This window comes from Phaenicophaeus curvirostris, chromosome Z (genome assembly GCF_032191515.1).
Source record: "Phaenicophaeus curvirostris isolate KB17595 chromosome Z, BPBGC_Pcur_1.0, whole genome shotgun sequence".
Taxonomy (NCBI): domain Eukaryota; kingdom Metazoa; phylum Chordata; class Aves; order Cuculiformes; family Cuculidae; genus Phaenicophaeus; species Phaenicophaeus curvirostris.
The window spans coordinates 22,076,737-22,092,104 of NC_091431.1; the positions used below are offsets into that span (position 1 = coordinate 22,076,737).

Here is a 15,368-nt window from a genome sequence, read left to right on the forward strand (position 1 = left end):
TGACCCTTTGGATTATTTTACTTTGTTCTCTGTGTCATATCTGGTTTATATTTGCTTTCCTGTATTATGTGGAAATTCAGCAACTTCTCATCAGTTTCTATTAACTATCTGTCTTTGAAACAGGCAAAAAACAATCAACTGTTTGTGAACCTTAAGAATGTGGAACCTGGAAAACGAGGTACCATCATGGACTACACAGGAACTCTGCCCGCAGACTGGAAACATGGTGGCTACCTCAATGATCTTGGTAAGAGAAAATAAGGAGAAGTATGACAATGCTATTCATTGTGTTTGGGGTGAACTGGAAAACAGGGATGTGTTTCGCATTCTCCACTAAGTGCTTAGTCACGCTTGTCAGACTGTGTGTGACGTTCAGGGTTATGCGTTTGACCTTCCTTTAAGGCAGTACCCTTAGAGATTAAAAATTGACTCCTTGTGAGGAATAGTAAGTAACTGATGCTTACTGCAAACATGGTATGCAAAATAGTTCCAATTATTTTTGTAAAAAGATTTAGTTATTAATTAGTTTCATAATTCAATGGGTCAATACAATCAGGGTCTACTATGTCAAAATTACATACTGTTATTAAATAAATGAGAGGTTGCATATACATTTTTTTAATCCCCACCACATTTAAGCAATGCCTTAAAAAGTAGTTTCTCAACCTTTGAGCTGCTTCAGATGTAAGTTCTAGGAGCATCTTCCCAGCTAAGCCTCCTGTTTGCTAAAAGACAGAGCAGTGTCCTTAAGAAGACAAATTCCTGAGGAGTGGTGGGAGTTGCTGTATCCTGCTTTATGCTTTCTTTTACTGTCTTCTCATCTTTTCCCAGTATCATGTATTCCAAAATGCTGGATTGCACTCACTGACCATATCTCTGACCATTGAAAGCCTTGAAAGGACTTTTCATTGCCAGTATAATTCAGATCATTTAATTAGTTTCATTTTTGATCCTTATCAGTGTCAGGTTGTGGCAGTCAGAGCAACAACATGCAGCATTATTTTTTTTCTGCTCATCGCCAATCTTCATGTCAGATCTGGGTTTTTTAGAAAAGGATTTCAGTTCTAATGCGCAATGTTCAACTTTACATTTTCTTAGAGCATTTGTGCTAGCATTTAAGACTCATTAGAGATACTGTATGTGGTTAACCCACTGCAGAAGATTTTGAGTAACAGGAAGATTTTAGAGGACTGTATGAATGCTGATATTATGTCTGTTTTGTAGGAGTTCAAATGGGATTACTAGGGTAGCTGTAGGCTGATGACCCACAAATTAATCTTTGTAAAAACAACAGAACAGATGACTTAAGATCTAATAAATAAATATGTGTTGGTAAGGAAAAAAACTAATTGGTTTAGGTCTCCTTGTATAACAGAATTTTGTTCTTGGATATTGTGAATTTTGTTTATAAAGGTATTATGTAGATAAAATTATTTTAGACTTTCGTAAGGCTTCCAGAATAGTACTGTAATACAGTGTGATTTAAAAATTAGGACTCCATAATGCCAGTCAAAGCTGTTTGCATGGATTAGTAGCCATGTAGGAGCCAGGTCTCTGAAGATGGTTGTCAGTCATTGTTGACAGCTGATGTTTGTATTGAAATTTTATATTAGATGAGATCGTAGACTAACAGATAATTGCAAAGCTGTAGAGTGCTTAGGACATCCCTGTAAGTCAAGGAACTGGAGCAGTGTGACCTTAGACAACACAATGGGAATGCTTTGGAAACAAAGTAGCAAGAATTGGAGTGAACTTTGCACACCCTGAGATTTTCAGGTCAACATGGGAAACCTTTCTGGTCGATGTGGTTTATCCAGACAGAAAATATGCTTAAATCAAAGAGCAGTTATTAGGTTCTTTTAAGAGTGACTGGGGGAAGCATAATGGCCTGTGCAATATGTTAGCTCAAACTAGGTAATTTAATGGTCCCTTATGACCTTAACCACCTTCCCTGTTGAGGAAGCTACTATTTAAAAGTATATAAGCAAATATTAATTATTCTTATGTAACCCTATAGTGGGCAGTTTTACAATTCTCTTAAAAGAATTATTTTGCTAAGGTAGAAATTAGTCCTAGAACAATTTTTAAATATTTAGAAACTGTTATCTAATCACTTTTATTTGAATTTGAAAATACTCTGGTTTTTATATCATTTTTTCTCAGGTGCTTTTGGACTTGATAGGGGATATTTGGGAAAGTCCCTGAAAGGTGAGGTTGTTTTCTGATGCATGTAGATGAAATTATGCACACATTCAGTTTATTCTTCTAAAGTATCTTTGGTTTCTATTTGAAGAAAATATAAAATAATTTTAGACTAACTAATTCCTAGACAATGAATCAATGCATTAAGTTTGTTTGCATTTTTTTCTTTTTTGAGGGGATGATTTAAAAAAAAAAAACAGCAAACCAAGCCTTTCTAAGTCCCCTATGTGTCACATACATCATTTGTTTCTGTAATGCTTGAGTCACAAAATGACACTATTCTAGACAGCAGAAGAGGGATGGCACTTGAATTCAGTCTAGTGAGTCAGGTAAGGACACATACTGCCTCTGATGAAAGGCCTTAAAAAAGTGCCAGTTCCTCTTAAAACTGGCATTGTCAATGTAGGACTGCATGACTACAAGCCTACAGTGCTTCCTGACATTCACTGGAGGCCTTTGGGAAGGATACTAATACATGAATATGTAGAGGGGAATGAAAAGCTTCAGAAATTCAGGGTACTGATGATATTTTGATCTTTTGAATTATCCAGTTTTAATATAAGACTTTATACCAGACCATAGTGGTGAATGTCACTTTTTTTATTATGTGATTAAGGTATGCCAAGGTTGACTGGAATGCCTGGATATCCAAACAATGAAAAAAGCATAGCTAATTCCATATGAATAATGAGTTAAATATCACACACTCAGACTCACTAGGTTGGAAAAGACCCGCAGGGTATGTAGACAAAAGCAGCTGTTTTGTCACTGTGTATATAATACAGGACAGTTAAGCTGGTGGAGTGGTTTATTGTATCTGACATTTCCTGGTTTGGGAGGATTAGGGGAAGCCCAGTTTTAATTTCTTCATTTTTAAATATCTTAAAGGAGTCATAAAGTTATGAGCACCTACCCACTGACAGGTTGACCAAGGTCAGTCTCATGCTGGATATTCAGTCAGGAACAAGATGATAAAGTCTCAGGTCTAGAGCTTAGATAACACAACATGTCATGAAACAACACAGAGAACAAAGTAACACAGACACCACAAAATCTCTTCTCTGCATGAAAAAATACATCTTCTCTTAAACTACAGTTGTCTATGCTTAAGTTAAATCCTAAAATGACAAGCCTCCTTTTCAGTTCTATGTGCACCTTATGGAAATTTATAAGAAACTAGTTACTCTTTTATTGTGGCTGTATACTCAAACTTAGCACCAAACAGGCCATCCCTAGAAGTCACCTTACCATCTGCCCAAACATTTGCTACTGGAAACAGCCTTAGATCACTTATTTTAATAGTGGCCTGAGTTTAGCCCTTGGAAAGGGAAAAAGTATTCTGAAGTACCTATTAAAAACTGATTCTACACATTATCTGTATTTAATGCTAGCTACTATTTTAACCAGAATGGAAAATACTCAGATTTTGCAACAAGAATTTGCTGATGGCAAGATCAGGCTCTTAAAAAAAAGCATACCAGTAGAGGTGCTTTCAAGAACTGCTGTATAACAATTTTGAAGTGTTATAACTGGTTTCCATTTAAATGTTCATTTATGAGTGTCTTTTTAGAACTCAGAATTAAAGTACACACTGTTTAGTAGCACTGTCTGTGCGTGCTTGAGAAAGCAGTATCTTTTTCTTTTGCAGATCTTGTGAAAAACTCAGAATACAATTTAAGTAATTGCTCATTAAGTAGTTCTGAGAACCCATATGCTACTATAAAAGACCCACCAGCTCTTGTACCAAAAAGTTCAGAATGTGGATATGTTGAAATGAAGTCACCAGCACGCAGGGACTCCCCTTATGCTGAGATCACTGGCTCTGCTTCAGCCAATAAGAACGTTTATGAAGTTGGTAAGTACATTATCTGATTCTAGCTGTTGAAGGTTAAGAACAAAGAGCAAAAGAATTTTTTTCTTTGAATCAGTTAAATCAAAACACTTGAAAAATCACTGGAAAAACATATGCATTCAGATTCTACTTTCTGCTGAAAAGCTAAAACAACAATCTCATTCTTTTGAGATAAGTGTAATTCACAAGATCAGAGTTTAAAATTACTTCAGGTTCTGTTCTGTAACCTAGAGGTAACTATGAATTTCCCTAGCATGAGAAGCTTTCTTTAAACAAGAGCATAAAATAAGCTTAGCATTTGATTGCAGTATAATTCAACTCTAGATTAGACTGTTAAGTACTGAACACAGCTGGAGTAAGTGTATGGGAGGGACAGAGAAGATCTGTTTCCTCATCTTTGATGGGTAAAAAAAACCAGCTTCTTCACTCACAGACATAGTGTTTCACTGATATGGGCCATATCTAGTTACTGCATTATTGTAGTTACAGTAGTTACTGTAGTTACAGAAAAGTTCAGGGTCTTGTGGAACAGTAGTTATCCTAATGGTCTGTGGACTGGAATAAAGTATATGTCATGTGGCATAGGATAACATTTTCCTTTTCTGTTCCTAATTAGAGATTCCTCTGAAATCCATTAATATCCCCTTTCCATTTCTAACAATTTTTAGAAAATCTTTATCAAAAGCCTCGAATTTGGGATTTTTTTTTTTTTTAGTTTGTCTACACAAAGAACAAAATAACAGATCCTGCTCCATTTGCTTCTGTCAATAAACAGAACCATGGTAGAGCTCTGCTGCAAGACTACACATGTAATTTAGTGTAAAGATAAAAACACCTTAAAATCAACCTTTGTTTCTGCACCTTCATTTCAGGACTCAGTGTGACAAGGAATATCTATGTTCAAAAGAATTGAGAGGATATTTTGAAATGAAATACAGTGTTTGACTTCTTTTTGGTGCTTCTAGTGTTGAATTATGTGCTTTCTTTTATCACAGAACCCACTGTGAGTGTTGTCCAGGGAGCATTCAGCAGCAGTGGACGTTTCAGCCAGGACCCTTACGATCTTCCAAAAAACAGCCATATTCCATGTCATTATGACTTACTACCAGTTCGAGATAGCCCCACATCCTCTACAAAGGAGGTCGGCAGTGAATGACCCCACAAGCTGATGTGTAGCATAGTGAGACTCTCAAGGGGCAAAGTGGCATTATTATGCTCCTTCCTCTAGTTTACCATCATATTTGGCTCTTAATCTGTCCAGCAGACAATTGCTGTACATTAAACAGAATCTCAACATGAGGTTTGTATTCTGTATACAAGTGACAGATGGACAGATGCCACACTCTGGGGATCCTAATCATTCTTTTTTCATGGCAGTAAATTTTATAGAAACAGGTATGCACCACATTTATACTGTAATATACTGGCTTAAACATAGTAGTTTGCAGATCAGTTTTCATAACAACCCATTTCAGTGACTTAAATATAGGCTTCAAGATTCAGAGCAGAAATTCTTCCAGGACAATGCAATTTACCAAATACCACTTCATACAGGTAATCTGATTCACTAATTGTGTAGAAGAAAAAATGCCTTGCCAGTCTTATGTTTAGTCAAGACATATTGAGATAAAAGATCTGATGGGGATAAGTAAGCACAATGCTGCAGTTGTTTGGGAAATCTATCTTCCGGCATTTTTGTCCATTACTGGTGGTGGGCCTTCCTTGCCTGAATAGTTTTGGAGATAAAAGCATTGCATACATGAATATTATATGTCACCCCAAGATCTCTTGGTATTCAAGTCCCACCACCAGTCTTCAACAAATCTTTTGCTGCCATTCAACTCCATATGTTGCAGTTGTGACCGCTATTTCTGCCATACACAACAAATAATCCATAACATATCAGTAATTACTCTTAAAATATGTAAATTAAATAAGTTTATTTTTGTCACCATGAACTGATTATGTAAGGAGTGGACAAAGGTGATGACTGCTGTAAATCTTAACTGCAGAGAAAGGTTTACATTTTATAAACAGGTAGTAATGATGATAATGATAATAATGATAGGATAAAAATAGTAAAGTGTTCTGATTTTTTTTCTTAGAAATAACTAAGCAATTTCTGTGCATACTTGCTAAAAAGGCACCTTTTCTTTTTTATAGTTGATGTAGGGAAACACATGCTTAAGCTGGTCTTTTGCATTGCTAACCATGTGACACGTTCCCCCCATTCTTCATTAACTTGTCTCCATTTTTATGCTGTGTGTCTGTGTTTCTAGTGATCTAGTTTGTAATTGCAAAAATATTCTACCGTGTGTCTGTTTTCTTTTGCATTTTTGCCAACTGGCCTTTATTTTGTCTGGTTAAAGAGACCCTGGGCAGAGAGAGAGGATTAAAGTAAGAAGTCATGTCATACTGATGTCTGTCAGAGGTGGTTAGCTAATACATAATAGTTTAACTTAATTAATTGGGAAAAAAAACAAGGTGTTTTTGTTAAAGATAATAACAAGAAAGCAAAAGAAAATTAAAAAACAGTCCCCTTTAAAGCTTAGTTTGTTCTGTTGACTGCATGGATGGAGGCCATCTTTCCAAAGGCTCTTTTCTGTCCCTCCAAACCAGTCTGTTATGAACTGTATTAATTTGGTGGAAATAAAATTTACCAAGATATCCATTCATTGAAGCAAGATTGTCCCCTGAGCACATCAGCCTTAAACGAAAATGGTTGATACAGACTGGACATTCTCTTTCAGTGGAAAGAAACCTAAAAATGATGTGGGAGTATTACTTGGGCAGTCTGAACTAATGGGAGGTGTCCCTGCCCATTGCAAGGGGGTTGGAACTAGATGATCTTTAAGGTCACTCCCATCCCAAACTATTCTGTGATTCTATGATTCTACTTCCAGTTCCTGCTGATATCAGTGATGCTACCTACTAACATGCTTGTAACATAACCCCAGCAGGCTTTTCCACACTGCCCTAGTGGTAACTTGGTAACTTCTACTAAGTAGCTTGTCCTGAGAGTTGGTATATCCCTGACTGATGGGGAAAGGATACAGGTAGTTGCATCATATGGCATATAATAGGAAGCACTAGTCCTCTCCTCTCTCTCTGGTGGGGTTACATTTTGGCACCTGAGACCCATAATGTGAAGGGCAATCTATAGGTATAGAGTTTGGAGTATGTGCTGTCCAGATTAGTAAGAGCATGCCACAACTGTTTCTATCTTTACATCTGGACTGCAATACAGTTTGAGACAAAGAAATATTGCTATTGTGACAGCACAGATATATGCCTAAGGAAATCACAAACAGCTGCCTTTGGAATACTAAATGCAACAGAGAATCCACTGGAAGAAAAACTGAAAAACTTTAAAAAAATTTTGCAGAAGGAAACCCAGAGCTGAAATGGAAATACAGTCTGCTTTTATTTGTTGTCACTAAGCTGGTGATGAATGAGAGAGCTGCATCCAAATGCATTATTGCAGATGTTTCAAGCCTGAGAATGTATATGCCTGTATGAAGTGCCCCGTAACATTCTTGATTCTCACTGCCCATGAGCATTGGCTGTTTTGCAATTTCCTGAGCATTTCTTGTATATCTTTGGATAAATAATTTGATTATCTTTGGATTTTGCAAGCACAGAAATTGACTGAGATTTCAAAAGCCAGTTTATTTAACCCCTCTGTAAGACAAAATATTGATTTTGTTTGTGTGCATATAGGTAAAATGCAGAGCTACTTGTACATACATGTTTGTACTCTGTGAAACATTTTAAAATAAAGACTTCCTTCTCTGAAGCTACAAATAGCAATACTGTATTTAGCAACTGTGAGCTCACAAAAATTTATTTTCTTACTCTGTGTAAAATTTGGAGACCACTAGGTGAAATAATCTTCATGATATAAGCATTCTTTTTTATATGAAAAAAAGCTGAATAAATTATATTTGTTCGAAAATTTCCAGTATGTCACATATCCTCCAGTGATATATTCAGCCAAATATTCATGAAAACAGATGAGTTTCTGATAATTTTGCCTATTGTATGTGTTCTGAATATACACATTACCAGAGTCTGCCTTTCTATAAGTTGGTAAAATTCATGCCGGGTAGTCAGTATAAGCAATGTCTGCATACATCTGAGCTGGATCTGCAATATAAGTGAAGTGAACAACTTGTGAATTTAGTTCAGTGAATGGTTGTCGGTAGACACAGAACAGATTGCCTTCAGAAGTAATATATTCTTTTTAAATGATAGCAGTGTATCATCACAGAGGATAAAAGCGCATGGGACTTACATTAGCAATCCTGTTGTCTCATGTATGGGTAGGGAGGCTTGCTGTGGAGTACACTCTGCTGTCAGTTGAAGATAGTTCTAACTCAATCCTCATGACTGTCACATAGCCCTTTTTGTAGATCCCAGTATTCTCTTTAGAGAATTTAAATATTTCTCAGCGTGTATACTATATTGTGGTGAGAATTTAATGAGTAAGTTGATATAATTTTAGCAAACACCATATACTCAGAGAATGGCTTCACAACAGACAGGAATGGAAAGAGGTACCTTGCCTCTATATATTAGCATTACAGTAGTGAGAAACATAACATTAAAAATGACAATAACTATCCCCTAGCAATTTGTAATCGATTTAATAAAGTGCAAAATGCCGCACAAAGTTAACGCCTGATTTTAAAGTATGTAGCGAGTATCAACTTCAGGTTTAAATAATGCATATTAATTCCGGTAATTTAGAAGCATAGTGAACCTCAAGGCTTTTGACTGTATCAAAGATTTTTAATCACAATACACTGTTACACATAAAATTTGTCCTTATCTTGATCTACCAAGACAACTCCCATTAATTTTAACTTGAGAAGCACATGCAGATTACCGGGGAAAGAAGATTTCATTGTGCTCATACTTTCTGTTAAGACAATCTGCAAAGTCAAGTTAGTATTGAAATGAGGTTAGAATAAAACAAAATCAAATGTGGGGAATGTGTTATTCAGAAAACTTTGGATTTTCCAAGTACTGTGACTACAACTGAATTTTTCATTAGATGTGTGTCCAAATAATAATCCTTATACTGAAGCTCTAAAGTCCAGACTAAAGAAGATAGAACTAATTTTGGAAAAAAAAAATGCTTTATATTAAGGATTGTATATATAGTAGTTTAAATGACTGAAAGAAATGGGTGCATGTTAATTAATTACTGTACAGAAAATATAGTCATTTGGTACACTCATACTAGTGCTAGAGCACTGAACCTAACTCTTCTGCCTTCAGATTTTTAGCCAACAAGATTTCACTTTGATATGACTGCATTGTAATATATTTTTAAAGAAATCCTATCAAGTATGCCTGATTTTTTTTCTTAGCTGTAACAAAACAAGTGTTCTGTTGTGAAAATATATCTATTTTCCAAAGATGACCAATGTTCATCATTCTACCCTTCACTGTCATTTATTTCACTTCACATAACTGTAGGATAATGTAATAAAGTTTCTAATGAAAGATGGGAAATGTTTTGAAGGTTTTTCTTTGTTTTCCATTTGCTTAAGATGGATCTTGAAATAGCATGGGAAATACGAAAAATATTATCCTTGCCCATGCTGGGCCACCGAGTAATGTATGTTTATTTTTTGTCTTATGGAAAGCAAATAGTTTATGAGATTCTTTGCAGAAAAACAAGGCTGATTTTGAACTGCTGAACTTCTGTCATTACTGTCTGTTCCTGCAGTACTTTCAGTCCTGCCTCTTGAAGGCTTAAAATTTTACCTTGAGAAAGATGAGCAGCCGAGTTGCCAAAAGCAAGGCATTTCCCCTTTTTAATAAGATAATAGCCTTGGATTTACCATTAAAAAGACACAACCAAAGTACAAACACGACACAAAAGGGGATAAGATTATAATTCTGATTCCTGTTTTCTAACTCTTGACTCCCCTCAGATGAATCTAAAACACTGGATACAGATAGATGGTGTGGAAAATTGTTCTCTACAGTTTGATGCAGGGTGACAGATTTAGCATTAAGAACTAGTCATAGAGTCATAGAAGCATGGTAGGGATTGAGTGAAAAGAAAAGACAGGAGAAAATCTAGGAAAAGGAGCCAAGTCCTGCCTATGCTCTGCCATGGGAGGAAGCAGGGGAGCTCAAAGGTCTGGCCAGCAGTGCTGGACTGTGGAGAGAGCCTGTGGGACTTTGTCCTGCAGCCTCTCAGGGAGGCTCAGGTTGTACCAGGTGAATGCTCTTGCCACATGCACCTGGAGACATCTTCTGTGGCCAGAGTAACCTGACAGGCCCTTGGAAAGACATGACGAAGGCCTGTGACTGGCATGAAACACCAATGCTGAACACACGACAAGAGATGGGGGAACTGAGGGACCAGTAGCATTGCAGTGACCCCAAACACATGTGCTGGGGCTGCAGTGCTGCAGGTGCAGTTCTGCTGGGGCAAGCGTCATGGGTGAGGATGTTCCACAGCTGTTTTCCCACAATGGATTGTGACCAGGTATGCCTCACTGCTTATATCCAGGCACCAAATTCTATCCAGTGGCCCTCACTCAAGCTGAGCAGTTGACAGGGCTGGAGTGTTGAGTTGGTGCTGGTGTCCTGACTGGAGAGTTGTTCTTTGCAGGTCTCCATGGCTGACACCAGAGCCATCACAGGATTTTCCCCAGCTCTGCCAGCTTCAGGCAGCCAGGCACCCAGGAGATGCGCCTTACTTCTTGCAACAGCAGAGGTGAGCTGTGCAGGGACACCTCTCCCTGGATAGTTGAGAGGATTTCCTTCTGGAGGCACCTGGGCATTCCTTCCATCCCTCCTGGGGCCAGCCAATGACCAAGGTCTCTGTTTTCTAGCATGGCACCCACTGCTGCAGTGCCACAGAAAGGGAGCCATTCACCATCCACACCTGCCCCCAGACCACGGCAGTGAGAGGAGAGCATGGCCATGGAGCTGGACAACTGCTGTCCAATATGCCTGGACAGCCAGGAGGAGGCCAGCTACATGATGCCATGCCTCTACAAGTTCTGTTACTGGGCCCCCTGCAAGAGGAAGGTCCTTCCCATCATGCACACGGTGCAAGTGGATGATGATTTTGAGGAGCATGGTTTCACACAAATCTGTGGTGTCTTCTATCGTTGGCCACCAGGCAGGAGGAGCTTGTGGCTCTCCAGCTGCCCACAGCTCCACAGCAACAGAATGACAGCCTGTGGGGATGGTGTCCAGGTCTTCTCTGGGCAGCCTCCAGCCCAGCACCCACACATCCCTTTTCCAGGACCAGCCACCTCTCCTCCATCCCCTTCTGATTTGGGTGTATGAAGAGTTGGGACTGATCTTTAGGAACATGCTGCCAGGGAGTGGGAGAGCAGCTCCATGGCTGCCCCCAGGCCCGCTGCCTCCCAAGGAGTGTCTCCCATACCCTCTGAAGGAGCCAATGCAGACGACCTCCCCAGCACCTTAGCAGCTGCCCTTTGTGGGGTTCCTGGCAGCACTTCCTCTCCCCCCATTCCAATTCCCTGGCAGAAAGAAGAGCCCCAGCAGGAGCCCGAGAAGGCTGTGGCACCTGCTTCCAGCCAGGGTAGGGAATACTCCCCAGGGGTCCACAGCAACCCCTAAAGAGGAGAACCAGCAGCACCTAGGCCTCTTCTCCAGCCCAGAAGAGGCCACTGCACCAGCAGCACTACAAGAACGACCCAGGCGCTGCCCAAGGCAGGGCTGGGCCAGCAACTGGGGCATGTGCCGGCCCTCAGGGACTCTTGCCCCTCCAAGTCCTGTTATCAGGCATTCAAACAAAAGAAAGGCCTGAAAACTGCAGGAAAATTCTTGGTGTTACTAAGAGTGCAAGTGTCATTGCTATCATCACCTGTGTTGCTTTCTGCTCCCTTTTCCTAGGGCTATGCTCACGGCTCCCTCTCATTGTCCTTAGCAGAGCACCACAGGGCTTCTCCCTCTGGTTTTGCACAGCCTCATTGCCCTGCTTTTACTGTCATGTGGCTGGACACGTGCTTTCTGAGCGCATCTCTCTCCAGAGCACAGCACTGTCAGTCTTGGTCCCTTGCTCTTGCAAGACCCCTTGCCGTTTAGCAAGGTGCCACGGAGCCTGGTCCTGTGCTACTGCAAAGGTCCTTCCCCCTGTCTTGAGTTCCATGGAGCCTGGCCCTATGAACCTAAAGGGCCTTTCTGCACTGATCTGAGGGCAAATGACTCCTGTTGTCTGGTCCTTCTTGAGCATAAGCTTGCTTTCTTCCCCCTCTTCCAAATTCACACTTGGTGCTTTTCTCCTCTGCTTTGAAAGGACCCCTTTGGCAGATGGATGCCATCAGTTACCCAGTGCCCCTCATCACCACCTCACCTCCCCATCACATGCTCTCTGCAGGACTTCCCGCAGCACAGTTCCTCTCAGCTGTGACTGAAACCCACAGAGACAGAAGCACATCTTCCCCATGTTCCCCAGGAACCCTCTCCCTCCTCTCACACACTGCTTCATGACTCCTTCTGCAGCCCAGTCAGCCGTGCAAGAAGAGTGGAGAGACAGAAGGCAGCTGCTGGGTTTGGCACCAAGAGCTGCTGCCAAGCCCTAAAGGAAGATCTAGGTCCCAATGGCACAAAAAGCCAAAGCTCAACTAGAGTTGAAACTGGCCAGTGCTGTCAGACAACAAGAATGGACTTTGGTGCTACATTAATAGCAACAGGGGGACATTGGGCTTGATGAAGATTAACTGGAACTATTCTATTCTGTTTGGGCTTTTTTACTACCTATCAATTGAAGAGAGGAACGGACAATACTTTTAATAGTGTTATGCTGCATTTTAAATATAGTATTTATTACAAGTTCAAATAAAAGAAACCATAATGGAAAACATACTGCGATATATTCGAGATACAAAAATATGAAACTAAATATTGTCAGAGCACCTGGGAAATAAAAAATAAATCTGGAGAAAAACCTAACTGAAGGCCATTTGGAACAGAAATTAATCACGAGCCCTTTTTAGCCCAAAAGTGCAGAAGCATGTCTGCACTTATTTAAGAGATGTGCTCTCCCACTCTCAAAGCACAACCAAAATCCTGACAGAGGTACAGCAACCAAAAGAATGGGAGCCTACAACTTCCATTTCCCCGCGGTGAAGGCTTGCTGGTTTTAATTTAAAATGCTTTTCTGGAGAAAGGAAAGCAATCACACCTGACAGCCAAAACACTGCACAGTAGTTAAATGGAGCATCAAGAGAAAAGAAGAAGGGCACGCTACACATTTATTTACACAGGGGCCCTGTCTCATGGCCAAATATCTGTGAAAATGGAAGGGACAAAAAGCTCTCAGTTTTAGACAAGAAGGTGGCAATTCATTTCAGCAGGGAAAGAGTTCTTCCTGGGACTGTCAGCTTGATAACTTCTTTAAATCAATTTCTTTCCTGCTTTTATTGAATCCCATTATGTTTATTTCAGTCTATTTTAAATTTAATTTGGAGATATTCCTACACTCCAAAATATTCCTGTTTGATCCCAGCTTCAAAACATCCACTAATTTGCTTAGCATATTTACCATGTAATGCTTCAAGTTGCTAATGAAAATAGTAAGAGTATCGTGTTTAGAATGAATGTCTGTAATGCTCAATCATGACTTTATTTGCTGCCTGCATTAGATTTAAAAAGTTAAAATTAAAAAAGCATTGTATCATTTCTGCCTTTCTAGGTGCAGGATTGGGCATTGGCTTATGGGGAATTTCTGCCTTTCTACCTATGCTGCCTAAGTGTATATTCCCCACACCTTTATTTTACAATTCCTATGTCATTTCATTATTGTGAACCCTCCCCCTGATGCCATGAAAAGCCAAACTCAATAATCAATGCCAATTTGATTATTAAGTAAGATATTCTCTAATGCAATGCCAGGCATGCAGGGGATCGCTCCACCTGATGTGCATGCCACTTTCAGCAAAATTCATAAGGCTGTATACAGTCAAAGCATACCTATTCATCACTTTTCCTGGAACAGGTGTGTCTGTTATAATCAGTTCCCAGCATTTATTTATGTAAGTTTTCTCCCCTTGGCACATGCGCTCTGCCCTCTGGAAGTCTTCTTCAGGGGTCTCTGGATGAAGGCCATAGGTCTTCCTCACAGCTGAACTTTTTAACTCTCCTTCTTGCGCATGATCTTAGGCTCTTTGGGCCTCTCTTCAAGGTTGTGTCTGGTCCCAGCTGCTTCTCCTTTATCTTATAGAATCATAGAATCATAGAATCATAGAATCATAAAATCATAGAATGCTTTGGTTTGGAAGGAACCTTAAAGATCATTTAGGTCCACCCCCCGAGCAGTGGGCAGGGACACTTCCCACTAGACCAGGCTGCCCAAGGCCCCATCCAACCTGGCCTTGAACACCTCCAGGGATGGGGCAGCCACAGCTTCCCTGGGCAACCTGTGCCAGTGTCTCACCACTCTCATAGGGAAGAAATTCCTCCTTATGTCTAGTCTTATCATTGCACTAGTCCTTGTTATCTGGCTTAACTAGATACAGTCACATTCTTCCCCACTCTTTCTTAACTGCAGCTTTGTTGAAAGTCCTTAGTTAAGCATAAGTATCCAGGCACAGGCTTGATAAAAGTTATTATTCAACCTAATCCTACATTTTAGCATTAAAATTCCAAAAATCTATACACAATATTCAAATACAATATAGGTTAGCAACTTCTAACAAATAATTTCTTCCTTCACTGCTTTAATGATACGCTCTAGCAATGAAGGAGGAGGTGGTAGTGTTTTTTGACACCCAACAGAGAGCGGGGAGCTGGAGCAGCAGGATGCAAGAGGTCTTTTCCAACCTGGTGATTCTATGAGTCTAAGCCAGATAACGAGGAGGCGCGGCTGCAGCCTTGCAGAAAGACAGGAGGGGGCGGGGCTAAGTCGCTCGTGGGCGGGGCTAGGTGGGGCGGGGCTAGGTGGGGCGGGGCTAGAGGGTGGGGTGCAGCGGTGGGGCTAACTGGTGGGCGGGGCAAGAGGAGGGCGGGGCTACCTGGTGGGCGTGGCTACACGAGGGGTGTTGGGGCGCGGCAGCATTGGGTGGGCGGGGCTATAGGAGGGGCGTGTCAAAAGGGGCGTGGCCACTGAGAGGCGGGGCGGAAGTGCGTTTCGTGGAGAGCGGAAGTGGGCGGGCGGAAGTGGGCAGGCGCCGCGGCGGGGGTGGTGCTACCTTCTCTACGGTCGGTCAGGTGAGGCCGCGCGTCCTTGTCCCTCGACCGGGAAGGGCGCGGAGGAGGCGACGGGCAGTCGCGGCGAGGTGGGAGTGTGCAGGGGTCGGTGCGGGTCGCCGCTCTG

General features: G+C 40.8%; 2 protein-coding genes across 5 annotated transcripts in view; both read left to right on the forward strand.

The window, feature by feature from the left end:
- The window catches only part of PHAX (phosphorylated adaptor for RNA export), a 294,590-nt gene that overhangs the window by 137,015 nt on the left and 142,207 nt on the right, over positions 1–15,368 (forward strand). The gene's annotated exons all lie outside the window — the stretch shown is intronic.
- Positions 1–15,368, forward strand: part of MEGF10 (multiple EGF like domains 10) — a 186,336-nt gene that overhangs the window by 67,775 nt on the left and 103,193 nt on the right. Inside the window, exons 21-24 of one of the 4 annotated variants that reach the window (XR_011339398.1) lie at positions 124–247; positions 2,164–2,208; positions 3,851–4,057; positions 10,912–11,137. Coding sequence is in view for 3 of the 4 variants with exons in the window: in XM_069880314.1 (XP_069736415.1) it covers positions 124–247; positions 2,164–2,208; positions 3,851–4,057; positions 5,050–5,210 (537 nt within the window). In the remaining variant the exon portion in view is untranslated. Of the gene's footprint in view, positions 1–123; positions 248–2,163; positions 2,209–3,850; positions 4,058–5,049; positions 6,579–10,911; positions 11,234–15,368 lie in introns of those variants that run through there. The other 3 variants (XM_069880316.1, XM_069880314.1, XM_069880317.1) reach the window with 3 other exon arrangements.